The sequence below is a fragment of the Mytilus californianus genome, unplaced genomic scaffold (genome assembly GCF_021869535.1).
Source record: "Mytilus californianus isolate M0D057914Y unplaced genomic scaffold, xbMytCali1.0.p SCAF_1, whole genome shotgun sequence".
In the NCBI taxonomy this organism is placed as follows: domain Eukaryota; kingdom Metazoa; phylum Mollusca; class Bivalvia; order Mytilida; family Mytilidae; genus Mytilus; species Mytilus californianus.
The window spans coordinates 33332190-33356721 of NW_026262581.1; the positions used below are offsets into that span (position 1 = coordinate 33332190).

Here is a 24532-nt window from a genome sequence, read left to right on the forward strand (position 1 = left end):
TTTCTGTCCAGACACTGGTGACGTTTAATAAAGTCTGAGTGGCAGCTGCAAGCTCTTGAATACCGTATGAGTTGACAAATGTTGATCCCATATGCAGGTGAAGTTGGTATATTGCTACTAAGGGAAGTTGATAATTTCAAAATTAAAATCGTCTCATTTGTCATATATTCTGGTACTGAGATGACCGCTTATATCAAATTCGAGGTATAAGTCTAAAAATGAAGCGGAGGAAACCGTGTCTGTTGTTTCTTTAATTTCTTGTTCTGGAGGATATATTAATGGAACACAATCAGAAAAGTTTGGATTAGTAATGAAAAGAACATCATCAATATATTTGAATGTGAAATTAAATGATCTGGCTTCTTTAATTTGATCTTCTTGTTTTGACAAGTGTCTGAAGGAATTCCGACTCATATGAAAATAAGAATAAGTCGGCAAGGAGAGGCGCATGAAAGGTGTTGTTCATGATAGGAACAAAATATTTCTTTAATATACCAGCAAACTGAAAAAGGACTTGATAATTTTGGGCCAAACTTTTCAACGACGAGTCAAGAATATTTGATGTCACAAAGCAATTATGTGCCGCGTTAATTTTATGAAGAGTTGAGCACAAGAATGTCCGATTCATATTGTTCTAACCATAATTCGACTAAAATATATCTACCTATATGTCTGTAAGGAATGTAAAAATATGCGTCTCTGTTTTCGGTCGAAATGGGGACGTTAAGTTCGTCCCTAACAATCCGCGGTGTATCATTAGCTTCGTAACCAGTGATTCGGTATTGGCATGATTTTAAAAATAATACATAGGAAATATCCGTTTCACAGATGACAACGGATAAGTTCAAATTGTCGTAGGACAATCCCGTCCACTTTCCCCCGAATGCGACCTACCGAATTAGACTTATCATCGGGTTTGTACTAACATGAACAACAAGACGGGTGCCCCATATGGAACAGGATCTGCCTACCCTTCCTGAGTAGCTGAGATCACCCCCTGCTTTTGGTGGGGTTCGTGTTGCTCAGTCTTAGGTTTTCTATGTTGTGTTTTGCGTACTGTTGTTTGTCTGTTTGTCTTTTTCTTTTTTAGCCATGTCGTTGTCAGTTTATTTTCGACTTTTGAGTTTGAACGTCCCTTTGTTATCTTTCGCCTCTCTTTTGAAAATCGTTACATTATGTACATGTAATTGTGGTAAAAATAAGATTGCAACTTTCTTCTCCCAATATTTACTTTCGACGAGTTTTGCTCGGTTACTTTGCTCTCAGAATTTCAGAAAATGCGAAAAAATTCGAACGAGAAAACTAACTGATGTAAAACAAAACAACAAACGAAAAACTAAATATGAAAGGCAGCCACCAACGGCAAGCGCTGAATTACTGGCTTCGGACACTGGGACAGGATAAATTGTATTGAAGTTTATTTTATAGTCTATTGTTTGGTAAAGTTTGAATGACTTACGGTATTGTCAGTGGTTTATCACTGCAGTCTTATACCATAATTTTTATACCGAGACGAAAAAACGTTTAAATAATAATTTAATTTCTTCAGTGATCTACAAATGCACAATTTTTGTTTTTGTTCATGAACCATATATTTTGTTGTGAAATATACACTGTACTAAGAACGACAACTCTATTTAATTTGGTCTATCAATGTGGGTGTCGGCAAATCATAACTGGAACGTGGGCATGGTGAAGAATATAGTCACTTGTACTTCCTATTAAAGTGCGCCGAATTTTGCCCAAACCACGAGTTCCGGTTACAATAATGGCGGCGTTTAGTTCTGCAGCACATTTTACGATACCATCTCCTGGATTGGAAGTATGGACGCTTTTAACTGTTCCATCAACCTGAAAGGGCAAACAATACTAAATAAATAAGACTAAATATTCATGGTTGGTTGAATTTTGATAGAAGAAATTCATACGACTTCTACTGATAATATCATAAGTGTTGTTAAAAAAGTAAAAAGGGTATCAATCAAGTTCAGAAACATTTAATTCAATTCTCTAACGCTGAAAAACTCAACACCATTGCTTTGACTAAAATACAAATTATTAAGAAATACAAAAAGTAATCAGTTATGCAACTCCTGGTGTAAAATCAAAACTACTGCAATTTCAAATGGATCAATCAAATAAAAACATTTTATTGGTATGGACTTCTATAGTATCATTGGTACTTAGACCTGCAATGTTGACTTGTTTCCTGGTCGAAGTATTTTAACATTTATAAAGCATTAGCAGTAATAAAGAAATATATTCTTCGTAGAAAATGAGAATCTTCAAAGGTTTAGAAGTTGAAAACATGCCTAAATTATCATAGCGCTCAATTAACAGTTATCTGAAAATTTGTGATTGCGGTTTGTATAATAGATCGTTTATAAAAGTCTGGGAAGAATTATTTATTTATTAGTAGGAATTGGATATGCACTAACTTTCAATAACTTGGAGTACTCTTATAATGGTACGTTGTGTCTTTATGTCTTTTTGTTAAGGTTTTTTCCTCCAAATCTATAGTTCCGATCTAACGAGTCTAGCCATTACTAGCTGATTTTCATGATTTGTTACTACATGTATGTTGTGCTGTTTACAAACACCACTGTTCAAGGTTAGGGAAAATGCTGAGCACTTAAAGACGATTATTTTTAACCCGGCCTCATTATTTAAGTGCCTGTTCCAAATCAGGAGCCTGCAATTCAGTACTTGTCGTCGGCTGCTGTTTGTTTTTCGTTTATTGTGCTATGAATATATCAGACCATTGGTTTCTCCTACTATTTGAACGGCTACACATTTTGTCATGCGGGGTCTTATATAGCTTACTATACTATATGGGCTTTGCTCATGGTTGAAGGCCGTACATTGTCCTTTAGTTATTTACATCCTCGTCCTTAGATTTCTGGAATAGAGACGTCTTTATACCACAAGTCCTTCTTCTTTTATTACTTCCCTTTGCCCAATTTTTTAATATCTAATCATATATGTACACATGGTAACATGTGTTACAGTTCCAGAAAGATGCATACCCTTGCTCAAACATACAATACTCAAGCGATGGCAAAATTATTTCAAGTTAAGTGTAAACAGATATAGGACTATCAAGTTTAGAGAAAAAATGCATTAATAAAATGAGCAAAAATGGCCTAATAAGGAATAGTGTGCATAATATCCTTGCATTATATCTGTTGTTTCCTTTGAAAAAAATGTTACAGTTTCAGAGAGACACATACCCCGTTTGTAAACACATGAGATAATTTAAGAATATTCTTTTTTTCACAATTTTGGTTTCTTTAGCAACCAGTAATACATCTTCAGAAAGATACGTACCCCAGATTAGGAAAGATACGTACCACAAGTTCAGAAAGATACGTACCCCAGATTCAGTAAGCAGTGCAGCGTATTGCTGTAATTCTTTTGTAACGCGTTCTTTTTGTTTCTTCAAAATAGACGCTAACACATCTGGATCAAATGAGTATGGAGCTATGTTAGAAAGAAAAACACTTTATATTAATTCAATATGAACAATATAAGTACAAGTTAAAGTATTAGTATCTTAATTGAAACACTAAATATCGCTCTGTCGTGCTTATAAGTACCTTTCTTTTAATTTTGTTTTGAGGAGTTAACTTTTTAAATATGATTAGATGATTGTCCAGTTGCAAATATTTCATGCATATTAAGGACTGGCAAAAATTAACAATACGTTCAATAGGAAAGTTGCAAGTGTTCCTTTAAGTACAAAGACCCTTTTCATTTTCCTAACACGAGACATCGTATTTAACGCCCATTTTCCGACAGGACGTTGCTGTGTGTTTATACTTTTTTTTACATTTGAATGCTGTGTCTTACCAAAATAAAGGATAAGAAGTCTTGGTATGTCTTGACATATTACATTGTATCTTTCCTATGTAAACGTGGTACATTTTTACCTTTTCAAATTCTAAGTCGGTTTTCTAGGTGTAGATGACCTAAGCTCAGTGGTGTGCGTTTTTCAATATCATATTTCATAACGAGTAAAATATCTGTCCAGCAAATTTATTCATTAGGTTTATAGATCCTTAGTTCTTAATAAAGACCATATCAATGATAATTCATGTCAACACAGAAGTGCGGACTTCTGAGCTGGTGATATCCTCGGAGAGGAAACCTCAACCAATAAAACTAGTATTTAATTAGTTTTAGCAACGAATTTTTCCGTATCAATACCTACACTGTCGTGACGAGAACATTTCATTCGTCTCGACTGCATGGACGATGTAAACATGATCATCTTTCTTTCTACAATTGTCGACAAACCCTGTAACGAGAGAAAAGAGAAGATTTTTTTTTTCATTTTCGTTATTCATATGAGATCGAAGTATACGCAGTTTTACATAGAATAACAATAATTTATATCTAATGCATTGTTGTCGTAATTAAAGTGTGCTAGTGGTATTGTTACCACAGGGATTGGATATGCGTCAAGTGCAGGGGGAGACAAAGACTCTACTCTGTCACTGGCTTACCTACTTGTAGGTGAAACAGAAAGCCGAACGCGTTAGCCTTTCTTGCCAGTAAAATGCCTCTACCAGTCTAAGACTTCTACAGTGCATCCCAGCGACAGCACACGGTAACTAGATCCTAGTATCCTAGGCTAAACTGTAGAGGATCTCAGAGTAGCAAGGACCCCAGAAATGCAGTGTGTAGGTCCACCGGTGTGCCCTAACACTCATCAACCTTGCCCCAGCTGTGGGTAAATAGCCAGCCAGATAGGGGTCGTAAGCCAGGTAAGGCAACCTGTCTAGGAGAGAGAACTCTAACCAAACTGGGTAGATCACCACTCATCAGCCCAGTAAGGCAACTGATCTAGAGGACGGGAACCTCAACAACAAAACCCCTGGTCCTCCAAGTTGGGGGTTAAGCATGAGGCTAATAACCTCATCTTATAAAACAACAACTTATTACAGTAATCAACACAAGTAATCAACAGCAGGTATCCACGGGACGACGGGCTGCACAGGTAGCAATATGATTGTACAAGGAGAAAGCCCAAATCGGGAGGCCTTGGACAGGAACCGGAATCTCACGGATCCAAAATAGACCATTAAGATTGGCGCGTGAAATGTGAGAACTATGTACCAGGTCTCAAAAACTGCGCAAGTCATAAGAGAGATGGAAAGGTACAAACTAGGAATATTAGGCATCAGTGAATTCAGGTGGACAGTCGGGAAAAATTATCACACAGGTTCATACCATCATATACTCCGGCAGAAATGACAACCAACATACAGAAGGGGTGGCAATCATTATGAATAAGGAATTTACAAAGAGCTTGATAGAAAGGGAAACTATAAACGAACGATTGATCAGAACTCGCTTTAATTCCAGCTATGCCAAGACAACAATTATTCAGTGCTACTCGCCTACAAACGATGCGAAAGAAGAAATTAAAGGCGCTTATTATGAAGCTCTTCAGGCTCAGATTAGCAAAACACCACAACATGGTGTCCTTCTTATTATAGGAGACCAAAATGCTCAGGTTGGGAGAGTAAATACAGAACATGAAAGAGCTATGGGAAAAGAAGGGCGTGGCGTAATGAATGAGAATGGAGAGAGACTGGCAAATATGTGTTCAACTTATGGATTAGTAATTGGAGGAACCCTATTTAAGCATAAAGACATACACAAAGTCACCTGGAATTTATTAAACAACAGGGACAAAAATCAGATTGACCACATCATCATAAATGGCAAATGGAGACGATCATTACTCGATACCCGAGCATTTAGAGGAGCAGATGTGAACAGCGACAATCATTTAGTTATAGCTAAACTCTAATTGAAGCTGAAAAAGGTACCAGACAATAACAACCCGGGAGAAAGATCATCAATGTCAACCGTCTGAAAGAACCTGAAATTAAACAAAAGTTTGTCATTGAACTCAGAAACAGATTTCGAGTATTAGAGGATCTTGATCAAACTGGAGACAGTTCCATAGAAAAGAAATGGGAAAACATCAAAGGGGTGTATCAAAACACAAGTGAAAAGATCATTGGCTTCCGTAAGAGCAGCAATAAACAATTGTTAACATCAGATACATGGAAGGAAATTGACGAAAGAGCAAAATTCAAAGAAAAAGTCCTCAGCACTAGATCATCAAGGTTAAAAGAACAAACACAAAAAGATAAGGAGGTAAAGAAAAGAGCTAGAAAAGATAAAAGGAACCAGCTGGAAGAACGAGCTGAAGAAGCAGAAAAGGCTGCCGCAAGAGGTGATATAAATACGGTCTACAAGATCACAAAAAAACTATGTGGACAATCCAAACAACCACCTCCAGTTAAAAACAAAAATGGAAACATCATTTCAACTGAAAGGGAACAGGCTGTACGTTGGGTAGAAAACTTCAAGGCTGTTTTGAATAGACCAGAGCCAATAAACGAATTTCAGGGAGCACCCCAACTTGAAGATCTAGATATAAGCACTGACTCACCATCTAAAGAAGAAATAACAAAGGCAATTAAATCCATAAAATCAGGAAAGGCAGCAGGCATAGATGGACTTCAAGCTGAACTACTGAAAGCTGACATCAACACAGCAACAGTCATACTACATGGTCTCTTCAAAGACATATGGGAAGAAAATAAAATCACGGAAGACTGGGCAAAAAGTCTTATCGTTAAACTACCAAAGAAAAGTGATCTTGGGAATTGTGACAACTGGAGAGGGATAACATTACTTTCAATCCCAAGTAAAACGTTTTGCAAAATACAGTTAAACAGGATAGACTCCGAACTGGATGACAAGTTGAGACAGGAACAAGCTGGATTTAGAAAAGGGAACGGATGCATTGATCAGATCTTTGCCTTACGAACATCATTGAGCAGTGTATAGAATGGCTTTGGACAATCCTTATATCACATGGAGTGCCACACAAGATCAAAACACTGATAAAATGCTTTTATACCAACTTTGAATGTGCTGTGATACTTAACAACAAAGAAACTGACTGGTTTGAAATCAAATCTGGAGTACGATAGGGCTGCTTCATCTCACCCATCTTATTCCTGGTTGCCATTGACTGGGTGATGATGACGACCACCAGTGACAAAATAAGAGACATCACATGGCCAATGTTTGCAACCCTAGAGGACTTTGACTTTGCTGATGATATAGCACTCCTGTCATCAAAACAAGACAATATGAAGGAATAGACAAATCGGCTCACCCATTTTGCAAGCCAAATTGGACTAGAATTGAACGTAAAAAAGACTCAAGAAATGCGAGTTAACACAACATCAAACTTAAAGGGCACAGAAATCCAACAGGTATTAGTAGATAAATTTACTTATCTAGGAGCTGTGGTTAGTACAGAAGATTCAACACAAAAAGACATTAAAGACGGCTAGCCAAGGCAAGATCTGCATTGCAAAGACTACGACCCATTTGGAAGTCCAAACAATACAACAGGTAAACAAAGATAAGGCTTTATAACAGTAATGTTAAATCTGTCCTTCTGAATGGAAGTGAATGCTGGAGAGTAACAAAAACAGATATGACATCGCTCTCAAGTTTCCACCACAATTGTCTGAGGCGAATTTGCAAAATCTTCTGGCCAAACAGTATTTCAAATAAACATCTCATTGAAATGACTTAGTCCATATGTTTCCTCAAAGAAATACAACAGAGGCGCTTCAGATGGCTTTGGCATGTTCTCAGGATGCCTGTATCCAATATAACCAGGATAGCTCTTAGATGGACACCCCAATGGAAGAGACCAAGAGGAAGACCCAAAACCACCTGGCGTCGAACGATTGAAGCAGAACTGAAGGAGCTTGACATGACCTGGGGAGATGCCGAAACAAAGGCTAAAGACAGAACTGGATGGCGAAATCTTGTGGCGAATCCTCCAAATGATTTTGATAAACAATTTATAAATAGAAGGGATATTTGATTTGTTTTCGTTGTATTTTCATTAAAAATCAAACCCAATTACAATGTACTGTTGACATCTTTACGGTTAAAAGGACATAGGTTGCATGCAATTAAGGTTCACGATAAGGTTTTGACAACTATAATAGTTTTGACACAACAAAATTTACCCAGAGTGCATCTGGAAAAGTTTTAAGGAATGACTGGACCTATATATAAATTTGAAACGTTTCTGGATTTCGAGATTCATTTCTTTTCAAGCATGTAGAGGATGGAAAAATAAACAAACATATGATATTTCATGTTATATACAGACCACTCAGTTTCAAAGTTTAAATCAACTGTTTTGCAGATAGCATTCCAAACAAGTTTTTAAATTTCTGAAACATAAATTTAAAAATCTATCTAGGTCCAGCCATGCCATAGCACTTTTCAGTTCATGTTGCACATGTGTGTGTACTCCGTATCAATTTATCGGTGTAAACACGACCATGTATTCCAAAAGTTAAGATAATTGTAAAGAAATAGTGGTAAATTATTACATTTCCTAGGAACATTTCTTTTTGCAGTTTCCATTTAAATCCTTGATTTTGTTTTAAAAAAACATGGCATGCAATTTTCCAGGGGTGAGTGTGCATGGACTAAAAAATACATGATAAGTTAAATATCAATTTTCAACACGATAACGTAATAAATATATCTTTTAATGCTATTAATATTCAAATAAAGATGTTTTAAAAAAGATCCCAAAATTAAGTATGAATAACACAGTTTAAATTTCATCCTTGGCGTAAAAATGTTATGTAGGTCGATTTAAAACGTAAAATGTGGATGGGATTTTAAATTTAAACATTGCAAACGGTTAGAAAAAAAAAACAATATAAATAACAGTTATATATATTTTTGTGATTGTATTTAAAAAGGAGAGATTTATATGAAAATGCATGATTTCAAGGTGTGAAGAATACAGTAACCAATCGGAAACAGATGCTGGTTTTTATATTGAGTATATTATATAGGAAGTATGTTTTCACCCATTTATATTTTTCCTGGCAAATGGGGTGTGTAAGATATAAGCAGGGACTCCTTTGTCAGCCGCCCTGGACTGCTTAGGGTTTGTGTATTCCAAGTGATTCAAAATAAAAGATATTATTCTCTAAAAAAAACGTAAAATGTAACTGATTTTGCATATTTCTTCTTGGTGAGCAGATACGGAGATAGTCTGAATGGACACAGAATCATGATAGACACACACAATATCCGGGGTTTCATCTTAGAGGTAGGTGGTTGATCATTAAATTTGAAGAATCTTTATACCATCGTTTCTCCTGTCATATATATATACACAAGTCTTAATTGAAAACAACGTTCAAACCTATGATTGCGTTGGATAAAAAACCGCAATTTTTATACGTGTGCATGCAAAACAAATTTCTTGGAAGAGGGGTCTAAATACAGCACAAACAACATTTTCCAAAAGACCAAATGAGTGAAAAAGTATATTTTAACAAAACGCATTTGACTAGCAGGTCGATTAACTAATGTTCTTATCTCCTGCTGACTGTCATTGGTGATTGCCAAATAAAAGGATCACAAGATGTAACAAAATAGATCTTATTATTAATTTATTACCAAACAGAAAACAATAAACTTGCGGAAAAGATGGTATACCGCAGACATGAGGTGCAAAAATTTGTACACCATATCCGGATTTCGACAATTAATGTCTCTTCAGTGATGCTAGGAATCGAAAAGGTATTTGGAAGGCCATATAATTTACCTCAATTTAGGATAGACTCTTGAATTTTGAAAGAGTCAAAATAGGATGAACGGATCATATAAACCAGAAGACAAATATAATACAAGCCCAAACGAAAACATATAAACAAGTCTAAATTGAAAACAACGTTCAAACCTATGACTGCGTTGGATAAAAACCGCATTTTTATACGTGTGCATGGAAAACAAATTTCTTGTTAGAGGGGTCTAAATACAGCACAAACAACATTTTCCAAAAGACCAAAAAAGCGAAAAAGTATATTTTAACAAAACGCATTTGACTAATATATATATATATATATATGTTTAAAAATTTATTTACCACAATACAAAACCGAAACGAACGAGTGGGACTACTGACGCAGACCTTTACAGGCTTCAACTCAATTAAAGTTATCCATTCATTCAAGAATAACGGAATATTTGTAATCATGTAGTTGTCTACTATGGTCTGAGGAAGCATCTTTCGGTCAATACACAATTTTCAAGTTTAATACAAGAGCACTTAGCAGATACAGAAACATGTAGAGTTTCTTTGACAAGACGATCACGACAGTATATACACATGTAGCATTTTGACTTTGAGTTATAAATGATATATGGGGCACATAATTGCAACCTCTATGGAAAGTGCCGATTTGAGAATATTTCTTTTTCATCTTCAAACTAAAAATATGAAAATGATAAAACAGAACCCTGGCCACTGGACCTAGCATTTTCTTTATTGTAGCTTTGAGACAAATCATTCACACCATAAGCCTACCAAAAAAGAGAGCTCACACATAATTCATCCATAGTAAATCATCTTTATCTCATCTTATTTTACAAAACGAACAGAGGACCAATGGTCTAATGCATGCAAATGATGCAATCATCATTTTATTTGCATATATCTATTTTATATATCTGCCTACGCTATAGACATTAGGATTGCCAATGAGACAAATATCCACTAGAGACAAAAGGACAACGATGTCAACAACTATAGGTCACCATATTGTGTATATTCATCAATAAAAAGTAACGGAAGGACAAAATTTGATTTATGCTATTAACAATAAACTAAATACCAATGTGGCAGACAGTAACCAACAACAACAACAACAACTGAATTACAGGCTCCTGCATGACTAAGGACATGTCCCTCTCCCACCACCTTCCCATGTTTGCAAGTGTACTGTTTGTTCGTTGAAGATATTGACTTTAAGAAACGTTGAAACCCTTCGAGTTGTCATTATTGCAATCTTTAATTCCGAGGATAACTAGAGATATAGTAAATCTGATGCACGTATCTAATCAACTACGTATAGACTATGGCTTGGGCTGTTTTCTGTTCTTTGGTTTGAAACATTCCCCGTTTCCATTCTCAATTTTATTTATTTTATAGTGCAACCTGATATAACATTTGAGTTTTAAACAATTGCGTATCAGCTAGTCTCAAAAGACTTATGATGCACTGTTTTTAAACATAATTACATTAAATACAAGTCATGTTTAACACCATTACATTATGAATATCATAAAATTATTTTCTTCCATATACATGTGATATATGTACAATCATTGTATGATTTACATATATGTACATGTAAAAGCTGACACTAATATAGTGTAAAATAAAATAAAACGTTAACACAAAAATGTGTTACATAATCTACTTACATTTAAATGCAAATTTGGAGTGTTCGCTTCCATCCATAGCTATAATCACATTTTTCCCTCCCTTTTTTGCTTCCTCTGTCATTTTTAAAGCACAGAATAACCAAAAAGTATATATATGTGCATTAACTAATGTTTCACATGTTAATAACATGTATCTATATCTCAGTATAAATTTGTACTCGATGCGAAATAGGGTGCAGTCACGGCAAGTGTCGGATTTAAATGGCATTAACCGTGTTTAATTTCAAAAAAGTTGAAATAAACATGTGGTGATTATATAACATCTGTGTATAATTGATTAGTACTGTGTGCATAAAATTGATTGTGTTTACATACAAACCTGTCAAATTACACATAAAGAAGTTTTTGACTCCTGAGTAGATTCATAAAATGTATTTAAAAAATCATGAGAACACTATATATTCAATTTATATTCAATATAATAGTATATAACTTTATTGCAAAACATGAAACCGTGGCGGGTTAAAATGCAAACATAGTACATTGTATACACAAGTGACAAGAAACATAATACATGATGAATGTTTAAAACAAGTCAAGTTGATATTAATAATAATATATATATATATATATATATATATATATATATATATATATAATAATTGACCAATGTGGACCCTATTTTCGCAATTCCATAGATTGCTTTATATACTCTACAACACTAGACAAAATATCTTTATTGGGATCTAGAATAGTTTTAAGTTTCGAGTTTGAGTCAAGCTGGTTAAAATTAGGATAATGGGTTTTAATTGCATTTATAAGGGAATGTCTTACATTACTGTTAATTTGGCAATGAAGGAAAAAGTGTTCCTCATCATCTAAAATTTTACAAACTTTGTACAGCCTGTGTTCTCTTTGAATTTTTTTATAAAGTTCTAATTCAATTTCCAAATTATGATCACTTACACGTAATTTTGTTAAAAGTTGACGACTATTAAAATTGTTTAGATTGTGCAAGTAGTCCTCCAATTTAATTTCATTTTTAAGTTTACTATAAAGATAAAGTTTTGAACTGTTATCAATATTTGAAAGTTTTTGAAGAGTGATGTTATTATACTTTTCCTTCACAATATGTTTAAAAGTTTTTTTGAGTGAATTTTTTATAAGTTTAAAAGGTTTATCAAAATCAACATATTCTTCTTCATCAATATTAAATTCTTTAAAAATATGCTTGGCAAAAGTAAACCAAGTATATATTCCATCTTCAGACATAGACTTATTTTCTGCAAAAGCTTCTCTAACAAGAGGGTTTATTTCATGGCAGTTTATTCTACAAAAATATAATAAAACTTGAGTTTTAATAAAGGAGTCAAGCGGAAATCGTCCTAACTCAGACTTTGCAGCTATATTACATGAGGTTTTTTTAATTCCAAGAACAGTTTTACAAAATTTATGATGCACTTTCTCAAAGCTGAATCTATCTGCCAATGATAAAATATCACAGTTAGTTCCATGCAAAGTGGCTCTATTTATGGCTCTAAAAATTGAGTAATAGTCTTCCATAAACCAGATCTCGCTATTATATAAAATTATGGGTTTAATTAGTGAATCAAATAATTTACATGATAAATCAACAGGAACATGATGAAAATTAGACATATATTTTTTTAATGAAAATAACGCTTTAAGCGCTTTCTTGGATAGTTCATGTGTAGATCTCTTAAATTTTCCTTTATTATCAATAATGTTCCCAAGAAAATTATACTCTTTAAAGGGAAATCACACTATTGTTTATACGCATCGCTCTCGGCGCCGCTATAGTGTCGTGACCGTACTATGACGTCGCCGTTTTCGAGTCCGTCGTAAAGGTTGCTAATTTCTAAAATGGCGGCCCGCTCAGCCCGGATACCCTCAGTCTTCCGAGGTAGAAGATTCTTTATCTGGAAGCCGAAAATTATTTCTATAATACGGCATGAGGCAAACATTCGTTTTCCCCATACAACAAATGCAATTAAAAAAATGAGATGACTTCAACTTTGACAATTACTTTATAATAAACTGTTATTGTATCTATGTTTGACGATTCGATAGATTGATAAAAATATCACTGAATAATCAAAATACCTTAAAAAATGTTCAAACATGATATTATATTTTGTAGTGAAAAGATTTAATTCAACCCAAGCATTGCAAGAAATGCTTTTATGCCAGCAACGTCGTTCTATAACGTTAACAGAAAAGGTTATAGTTCCCGCCAAAATTCAATAATAAGATTATTTCCGTTTTAGCGGATTTAAAACATCGGTGACCCCCCTTTTTTATTAATGCTTTTAAAATCTTCCCTGAAGCTGCAACTTATGCAGAAGTTTGAAGGGAAAAACATTAGTAGTTTTTTTTATTTAAAAAAAAATATATTATAAATAGCAATTAAAAATGGCGGGAAATGTTCAAAGGCCTTCAAAAATAAGGAAACCGAGACAAATAAATGTTCATAAGGTACAAGTTACATTTGACTGTTTTTGTTATTCCAGTTAAACATCGTTTTTCAATAAGTTTGTCTTTTTTTAGCAATTTAGAGCGCTATTTCTATATTTCGTTATCATTGAACGCAATTCTTTAAGTTCTGATGACGTCATATCTCAAAAACAACATCGGTGACCCCAATTTTTTTTTCGCCTAAAATTTCGTAATAAGTATGATCTGTCTATATGCAAAATTTCAATGAATTATTATTAGTAGTATAAATAGTGTGATTTCCCTTTAACTTCAGTTAACTGATTTTGTTTATAAAAAAATTTTGACTCAAAAGAATTTCTAGAATGAAAAATCATAATTTTTGTTTTATTTGTATTTACAGTCAGTTGCCATTTGTAGCAATATTTTTCCAGTTTATTCAAAGCAGATTGTAAACCGTTTTGTGATTCTGATAATATTAAAAGATCATCAGCAAAACTAAGACTACTTATTGATGTTTTATCTAAGGACACAGGATCACATGTCCCATCAAAAATTGAATGGAGATCATTAATAAAACAATTAAACAATGTGGGGCTCAAACTGTTCCCTTGTTTGACCCCTTTATTTATTTCAAAAAATTCAGATTGTTTATTATCTATTTTAACTGAAGATTCACAACACTTATATATATCTTTAATTACTTCAAATATTTTCTTTTCAACATCAGACCAGCATGCCAAACGGTGTCAAATGCACGACGCAAATCAACAAAGCAAGAGTAAATTTTACTCTTCTTTTTTGTCAAATATTTTATTATTAAAGTTTTTAGAATAAAAATACTATCTGCTGTCCTATGATTAAATCTAAATCCAAATTGATGAACTGAAAACTGTTCTTCATAATAAGTTACAACTCTAGAGTTAATAACAGCACTAAAAAGTTTAGCAATACAATTTTGAAGGGAAATTCCCCTATAGTTATTAATATCTAGCTTGTCTCCAGCTTTATGAATAAGTATGGTAAAAGATTTTCTCCAGTTTGATATAATAGTACTTTCATGAACAAACAAATATTCAGATTAGTTGAGGGTGTGAGCAGGACCTGATGCGGAAAAGGGCACAAGAACCATTCCATTCTTATTACCTTATTGCCATTTCTGTTCTTTATGGGGATATTTTACTTTTCTTAGTGCTGTTAACTTCCAAAAATGTCATTAGCAGTGTGGGATTCATTAAAGGACCTTATAGTTTAATTAAAGACTACTACAAGGGCAGAATTTATTTCGATTGAATTCAAACAACTGTTATTACGTTTCAGATTTTTAAGACCATTAAGATACTTACACTAGTTATCCGACCAATCTTTCCATTCAAGTCATGTGCATGGGGGTGATAAATGATAAAAAAAAATCAGCCTTAAATATAGACCAAGGCATTCAAAACCATTTATCATAGACCACGCTCCTTACGTTTTAATCGCTGTTTTTCTGAAATAACGTAGAACATCTTTTTACTTCCCTCGAAAACACTTAAGACTGCGAAAATCTACATATACTTTACTGTGACATCCTTGAATACTCGTATTTACTGAAAAAATTAAAAAAAAATATTTGCCATTCTGTATGGTTCTCTTTTAAATCAATGTTATATAAGATGTGAAATATAAATCAAAGAACCTGAAACCATTAAACATAATACATGTGTGTAAAGCCAGAAAAGAAATATCGAGACAGCATGCAGTCCACAACAATCACCTATATTATATGTCAAGCAATGGAGTAAAGGAAAGTTTTAATTTAAAATGTAATACTGGTAGTCTACCAAAGATCGTTTCACAGCACAAAATCTCTTAAAGGCTATAATTTTTATATATAATAATTACGCTTTTGAACAGTAGTGTCCATGGATGTGAAGTGTTACGTCTGAAGTAACAAATTAGGGGAGAGGGGGGTTTATGGTTTTTTCCTTAAAAAATATTCTGATCCCCAATTTGATGAAAAAAAAATATTGTGGTCAAGCAGATGACAAAAAAAAAAAATTCTGAATCCAGATTTCCCCCATAACTTAGAGTGTTAAATTTTGAAAAAATAATTTGATTGATAGCGTCGAAAAACTAAAACAAAATTCTGACTCAGACGACAAAAAACCTTATCCCCCCTTGAAGTTAAATGGTTGCTCCCTTATAGGCCAGATATCTTTGATGAGTTTTTAGCAAGAAAAAATGTATTATAAATATCCTTTCATTCTATAATCGTCGTGTTTGTTATATAGCTTAGAGTTCAACTTTCTCTACAGTCGTCTGTTGTGGTATACATGCTACTTTCAGCTTTTTCCTTCATTTTCCTGTTCCTATTGATTCATGTTAGGGAGCTACCATTTGATTTTTATGGGGGACGACAATTTAGGTAAAAAAAAGTCAGGATAAATTAAAAAAAAAAAGGCAGGACCGAATAGAGTGAAAAATAAAATGGCAGGACAGAGATTACAGCTAAAAAAAATGGAGGACAAAATTTTTCATCCTAGCTCCCCCCCCCCCCCCCCCCCCCTCCCCCCCTAAAAATCAAATGGTAGCTTCCTTAATACATTAACGATCAATTATACATATTCGTGTATCGTAAATACACTTTATTAGGATCAAGGAAATTGCAAACTTATTTTAAGTAAAAATACAAAATTAACAAACTGATCTTGATGCAATCATACAAGTTTCTATGCATTGTTTGGCTACTAGGATGATTGTGCATTGTCTTTAACAAAGATTATTCTTAAAAAATCGTCCTTTGAAATCATAGGATTAGATTCAATATTCTGGCTCGATTCTCCACGCAAATGTAGGGAACTAAATTTTCTTTGTACCCTCTTCTGACGTAATTTGTACAACAAGTCACAAACGTCACACCAAAATATTATTGTGTTGTGTTCGACGTCTTGCAGTACAATTAGTTAATGTAAACTGAACGATTTTTACACTGATAAATATTGAAACAACGCTTATAATAGCAATGACCTTCACATCGTTTTGCGTTATAAAAGAACACGTATAATAAAAAATGCTCTATATGCGGTCATAATTTATATTTGATTGATTGAAAACAGGTTGGGAAACTCTACATTCGAACTTTATTTGGATGAATAAATGAACGAATCTGTAGAAACGAGAAGATGTGGTATGAGTGAGTGCCAATGAGACAACTTTCCATCCAAGTCACAATGTGTAAAAAGTAAACAATTATAGGTAAAAGTACGGCCTTCAACACGGAGCCTTGGCTCACACCGAACAGCAAGCTATAAAGGGCTCCAAAATGACAAGTGTAAAACAATTCAAACAGGAAAGCCAACGGTCTAATCTATATATATATATATATAAAAAGTCTAAATTGAAAACAACGTTCAAACCTATGATTGCGTTGGATAAAAACCGCAATTTTTATACGTGTGCATGTAAAACAAATTTCTTGGTAGAGGGGTCTAAATACAGCACAAACAACAATTTCCAAAAGACAAAAAAAAAGTGAAAAAGTCTATTTTAACAAAACGCATTTGACTAACAGGTCGAACAACTGATGTTCTTAAACCCTGTTGACTGCCATTGGCGATTGCCAAATAAATTGATCACCAGATCTAACAAAATGGATCTTAATATAAATTAAATACCAAACAGAAAACAATAAACTTGTGGAAAAGATGGTAGACCACAAACATGAGGTGCAAAATTTTGGACACCATATCCGGATTTCGACAATAAATGTCTCTTCAGTGATGTTAGGGATCGAAACGGTACTTGGAAGGCCATATAATTTACCTCAATTTAGGATAGACTCTTGAATTTTAAAGAGTCGAAATAGGATGAACGGATCATATAAACCCGAAGGAAAATATAATACAAGCCCAAACGAAAAAATTTAAAAAGTCTAAATTGAAAACAATGTTCAAACCTATGATTGCGTTGGATAAAAACCGCAATTTTTATACGTGTGCATGTAAAACAAATTTCTTGGTAGAGGGGTCTAAATACAGCACAAACAACAATTTCCAAAAGACCAAAAAAAGTGAAAAAGTCTATTTTAACAAAACGCATTTGACTAACAGGTCGAACAACTGATGTTCTTAAACCCTGTTGACTGCCATTGGCGATTGCCAAATAAATTGATCACCAGATCTAACAAAATGGATCTTAATATAAATTAAATACCAAACAGAAAACAATAAACTTGTGGAAAAGATGGTAGACCACAAACATGAGGTGCAAAAATTTGTACACCATATCCGGATTTCGACAATAAATGTCTCTTCAGTGATGTTAGGGATCGAAACGGTACTTGGAAGGCCATATAATTTACCTCAATTTAGGATAGACTCTTGAATTTTAAAGAGTCGAAATAGGATGAACGGATCATATAAACCCGAAGGAAAATATAATACAAGCCCAAACGAAAAAATATAAAAAGTCTAAATTGAAAACAACGTTCAAACCTATGATTGCGTTGGATAAAAACCGCAATTTTTATACGTGTGCATGTAAAACAAATTTTTTGGTAGAGGGGTCTAAATACAGCACAAACAACAATTTCCAAAAGACCAAAAAAAGTGAAAAAGTCTATTTTAACAAAACGCATTTGACTAACAGGTCGAACAACTGATGTTCTTAAACCCTGTTGACTGCTATTGGCGATTGCCAAATAAATTGATCACCAGATCTAACAAAATGGATCTTAATATAAATTAAATACCAAACAGAAAACAATAAACTTGTGGAAAAGATGGTAGACCACAAACATGAGGTGCAAAAATTTGTACACCATATCCGGATTTCGACAATAAATGTCTCTTCAGTGATGTTAGGGATCGAAACGGTACTTGGAAGGCCATATAATTTACCTCAATTTAGGATAGACTCTTGAATTTTAAAGAGTCGAAATAGGATGAACGGATCATATAAACCCGAAGGAAAATATAATACAAGCCCAAACGAAAAAATATAAAAAGTCTAAATTGAAAACAACGTTCAAACCTATGATTGCGTTGGATAAAAACCGCAATTTTTATACGTGTGCATGTAAAACAAATTTCTTGGTAGAGGGGTCTAAATACAGCACAAACAACAATTCCCAAAAGACCAAAAAAAGTGAAAAAGTCTATTTTAACAAAACGCATTTGACTAACAGGTCGAACAACTGATGTTCTTAAACCCTGTTGACTGGCATTGGCGATTGCCAAATAAATTGATCACTGTCCAGATCTAACAAAATGGATCTTAATATAAATTAAATACCAAACAGAAAACAATAAACTTGTGGAAAAGATGGTAGACCACAAACATGAGGTGCAAAAATTTGTACACCATATCCGGATTTCGACAATAAATGTCTCTTCAGTGATGTTAGGGATCGAAACGGTACTTGGAAGGCCATATAATTTACCTCAATTTAGGATAGACTCTTGAATTTTAAAGAGTCGAAATAGGATGAACGGATCATATAAACCCGAAGGAAAATATAATACAAGCCCAAACGAAAAAATATAAAAAGTCTAAATTGATAACAACGTTCAAACCTATGATTGCGTTGGATAAAAACCGCAATTTTTATACGTGTGCATGTAAAACAAATTTCTTGGTAGAGGGGTCTAAATACAGCACAAACAACAATTTCCAAAAGACCAAAAAAAGTGAAAAAGTCTATTTTAACAAAACGCATTTGACTAACAGGTCGAACAACTGATGTTCTTAAACCCTGTTGACTGCCATTGGCGATTGCCAAATAAATTGATCACCAGATCTAACAAAATGGACCTTAATATAAATTAAATACCAAACAGAAAACAATAAACTTGATCACCAGATCTAACAAAATGGATCTTAATATAAATTAAATTTAGAAATTGTTGTTTGTGCTGTATTTAGACCCCTCTACCAAAAAAATTTGTTTTACATGCACACGTATCAAAATTGCGGTTTTTATCCAACGCAATAATAGGTTTGAACGTTGTTTTCAATTTAGACTTTTTATATTTTTTCGTTTGGGCTTGTATTATATTTTCCTTCGGGTTTATATGATCCGTTCATCCTATTTCGACTCTTTAAAATTCAAGAGTCTATCCTAAATTGAGGTAAATTATATGGCCTTCCAAGTACCGTTTCGATCCCTAACATCACTGAAGAGACATTTATTGTCGAAATCCGGATATGGTGTACAAATTTTTGCACCTCATGTTTGTGGTCTACCATCTTTTCCACAAGTTTATTGTTTTCTGTTTGGTATTTAATTTATATTAAGATCCATTTTGTTAGATCTGGTGATCAATTTATTTGGCAATCGCCAATGGCAGTCAACAGGGTTTAAGAACATCAGTTGTTCGACCTGTTAGTCAAATGCGTTTTGTTAAAATAGACTTTTTCACTTCTTTTGGTCTTTTGGAAATTATATATATATATATAAAACGAGAAACGAGAAATACTTAAGAACCACATCAACAAACGACAACCACTGAACAACAGGTTCCTGACTCTTAAACTAATATGTCTATATGCATAAACAGGACGAGAGGGTATTAACATTTTACAAATATGAACTCGCCTCTGCATTGGACCGACACTCTGAACTGGATTTGAAAGATGTGTTTTTGTTTAGGTAACTATTATCATGTAGACATGTCGTTCAATGCTCTTCAACTTCTTCGTATTTTATTTGACCTTTTTAACTCTTTTGATTCGAGCGTCACTGATGAGTCTTTCAAGTTGTAGACGAAACGCGTCTGGCGTACAAAAATGTAAGCCTGTTTTCTATGATTAATCTATTTATAACCTACCTGAACAATTATTACACAATTAGCCGATCAGTCCTTATCTTACTTTTGAAAGCCGCGTATTCAAAGAAGCAGCACATATTAATCTTATATGACCTGGAAAGATTTTAAATCTTTAATCCCCGCATTCGAAGCGAGCACGCTACCAAGAGACCAACACACTGTTTAAAAAATAGTTTTGAAAGGTAATATCGTAGATAATGATAAGATTATACAAACAAAGAAACTTTTGTTCACAGACAAGAAATAGATATGTTACTATTACTTACGGTTAAATGTGATTACTACGTGGTGTTCTCATAATTTCAAAGTTTAGTTGATCAAAGTAAATGGTGTAAAAATATAAAAGGGGAAATGTCCACTCTATTTTTTAACAAAGTTACGTAATCATCATATTTTACATTTATAGACAATATTCTTACATTGTAGGAAGATATAAACGTTATTTGTAAGAGCTTTAGAAGGAGAGATAAACCGATGCTCGTCGAGCTTTTCTCCTGTTTCGTAGCGAGTTCAAATATTTTAACATTTTTCTACAATGTACGGATATTGTTTTTATCCTGCAATTTAACATTAACATATGACAAAGGGAAATGTGTCTTTCTTGCGTCTCGACAAGTTAATTAGATTATATGTTAATATAGCAATACATTTAGTCATTACAAGGACAGAAGAATGGACAACAAATTGAAACGTAAACGAACAGAGACCATTGTCACTTAAAAGTAGCGATATCACCAGGTGTGCATTGCCCCGAGTCAAAAACCAAAATGTTCAAAAATATTGATTTGTTAATTCAGAAAGGAAAAATAATAGAAGACACGGACATTTGGCACGAACTGACTTGATATCGAAGGATTTGTTGTAAACGTAGGTAGAAATTGATAAGAAATTGTATAACATGTTGCGCATTGCGTTTTGCGTGATTCATGTCTTGCATCTTGCAGAACATAGGGCTGCTATAAAGTATATATATATGAAATGTTCTAGTGATATATTGAGTACCTGTATTGTCTTTGAACTTAACAGTGTTATCATTGAATGCTTTATCAGATTTCTATCAGATCATGTAAGTGCATTACGTGCTGTATGTGCCATGCCGATTTGCATAGCAATTTAAAAGTCTATAAAATAAAGAAAACAAGTGTCTTTTTGTCTAGATAACATTATATGCTGTAAAAGTCCTATGTAATATGATTGCTAATGAGACAAGAGGAAAAAGATGTGAACAGCCATAAATATTATTTATATGGTTTTGTTTCTGTAAAATATATGCTCTGTCATTATAGAACACAATAATAGAAGCGGAAGATACCAAATGGACTTGGAAAAGGTCATTCGGAATAGCTCAAACACAGCGTGGTGTTATACACGAGTATTGCTATATTATTAATATGCTACCATCAAGAAACTGAACACAATTTTCAAGTAAATATAAAAAAAAATGATGTGTGCTTAATTACATTTTTTTAATGTTGATGGAGTAACAATGTGTTGTTTTCTTATGGTAATTAATCAAACTAGTCTTACATGTTAGCTTTCTTAGATATACTGATACATAAAGATACATTGTGTTCAGTTTTTGATTTGTTTAATGAAACTGTTTTAGAGTTTTGAGTTCAAGCAATTTTCGTTGCGTTTCTCCTAGTATGTTTAAAAAAATATGTACACATCTTATTTCATGAATATCCCTAATAAACAAGTCTGATTATGTATTTGTGTAGTGGGAGTAAAAATATTTCATTGAAATTCTGCTGCATGACTTTACTGAAAGCAATAAAACTCAGTTCTACATTTGAATAGGAGTTGTCTCTCTTTCATAAGGCATTTGTGTTAATTTTAACTCTTCCTAAAGCCCTACCAGTTCATCATTATTCGACTTAAACATATTTACCTATATGTCTGTGTGGAATGTTGAAATACGCGTCCATGTCCGACGTCGAAATGGGGACGTTAAATTTGTCAATATCAGTCCCCCGAGGTACCATCAGCTTCATGACCAGTGCTTCGGTAATGGCATGATTTAAACAATGATTCATTTTATCCGTATATAAAACGTTAATAAAATTATATGATTGTGATAAAACTTGGCTAAGCTTGCAACACATGCTTGATCCTTTAGTAGCGCAAAGTTGACCTTAAACGGATTTCGCTGACCTGCCTTTTTGTTTCTACGCTCTCAGAATTTATATATATATGTTTGGATTTGAAAACATTTGGTCTCGATGATCCTAGGTGAGGGTTACTCCAGTTTTATCATGAAAGAGCGATAATCAGACATTGTATCATTATACCCCATGAAACGAAGTAGGGTAAAATGTTTTTGACCCGTCCGTCCGTCAGTCTGTCAGTCCTGTTCTTGTCATCGCAACTCCTCTGAAACCACGCAACATGAAACTTTTGAAGTTAGGACATACCATGCAGATATGCATATTCACAAGAAATTTTTATCAGTTGACTTTTGTAGCAGTTATGAACTTAGGAATCTGGAGATATTTTGGACTATAAAGATATGTATAATAAGAATGCGGTATGAATTGACTATGAGACAACTATCCACCAGTGTCCATATGACATGCGTATAAGCAATTATACAACGCCTCGCGATCTTCAACAATAAGCAAAACCCACACCGTATAGTCAGCTATTAAAATCCACGACCTGAAAGGATGTAAAACGATTCAAACGAGAAAACTAAATGATGTATGACAAAACAGAAAACGAAAAACCAAATATGAAAGGCAGCCACCAACGACAAGCACTGGATTACAGGCTCCGGCCTTGGGACAGGCTAAATTCTATTGGGGTTTTATATATCATATATATAGTTTATTTTTTATTTAAGTTTTAATGACTTATGGTGTCAGCGGTTTATCACTGCAGTTTAATACCATATGTTTTTATACCAAGGCGAAAACACTTGAAAATAATAAATTCTGCAGTGCTCTACAAACACATAACTTTTGTTTTTGTTCATGAACAAACTTTTCATTTTTTTAACCATATATATTGGTATGAAATATACAGTATACTAAGAACGACAACTCTTTTAATTTAGTCTATCAATGTGGATGTCGGCAAATCACAACTGGAACGTGGGCATGGTGAAGAATATAGTCACTTGTACTTCCTATCAAAGTCCGCCGAATTTTGCCTAAACCACGACATCCGGTTACAATAATGGCGGCGTCTAGTTCTGCAGCACATTTTACGATACCTTCTCCTGGTATGGTAGTATGAACGCTTTTTACTGTTCCATTAACCTGAAAGATCAAACCACACTAAAAATATAAGACAAAATAGTTATGGCTAGAGGAATTACATAGAAAAAATATACGACTTCTACTGATTAATTTGAAAAGTGCTGTTAAAAAGTAAAAAGGGGATCTGTCAAGTTCAGAAACATTTAATTTACTTTCACCAACGTTGAAATATTCAAAACCATTGCTTTGACTGAAAACAAATTATAAAGAAATACCAAAAGTAATCAGTTATGCAACTCCTGGTGTAAAATCAAAACTACTGCAACTTCAAATGGAGCAATCAAATATAATCATTTCACTGGTTTTGAGGTCTATAGCAGTGGCGGATTCAGGGGCGTAGAAGGTGTACGCCCCCCCCCCCCCCACACCTGTGATTGGAAAACATAATTTTTTAACATAGAGTCGTCCGAAAAATTGTTCGCCTCGCTACGCTCAGCTGTATTTCTACAGTTTAATAGAATTACGCCCTCCCCCTTTTAAAAAAAACTTGGATCTGCCCATGAGTATGATTGGAACCAAGACCTGCAGAGTTGACACGTTTCTTGGTTGGAGTATTTACTTTAATAAAGCATTAGCAGTAATAAAGAAATATATTCCTCGTAAAAATGAGAATCTTCAGGGGTTTATAAGTTGAAAACATGCCTAAATTATCATAGCGTTCAATTAAGAGTTATCGGAAAATTTGTGATTGTGGTTTGT

The 24532-nt window shown here is 33.8% G+C and overlaps 1 protein-coding gene across 6 annotated transcripts in view; it reads right to left on the reverse strand.

The window, feature by feature from the left end:
- Positions 1-1523: 1523 nt before the first annotated feature.
- Positions 1524-24532, reverse strand: part of LOC127719185 (universal stress protein in QAH/OAS sulfhydrylase 3'region-like) — a 30779-nt gene continuing 7770 nt past the window's right edge. The window contains exons 1-4 of one of the 6 annotated variants that reach the window (XR_007990190.1): positions 11350-11655; positions 4211-4297; positions 3374-3480; positions 1524-1851 (exon numbers count right to left, since the gene is read on the reverse strand). Coding sequence is in view for 3 of the 6 variants with exons in the window: in XM_052225209.1 (XP_052081169.1) it covers positions 1651-1851; positions 3374-3480 (308 nt within the window). In the remaining 3 variants the exon portion in view is untranslated. Of the gene's footprint in view, positions 1852-3373; positions 3481-4210; positions 4298-11349; positions 11656-23070; positions 23834-24532 lie in introns of those variants that run through there. The other 5 variants (XR_007990194.1, XR_007990191.1, XM_052225209.1 and 2 more) reach the window with 5 other exon arrangements.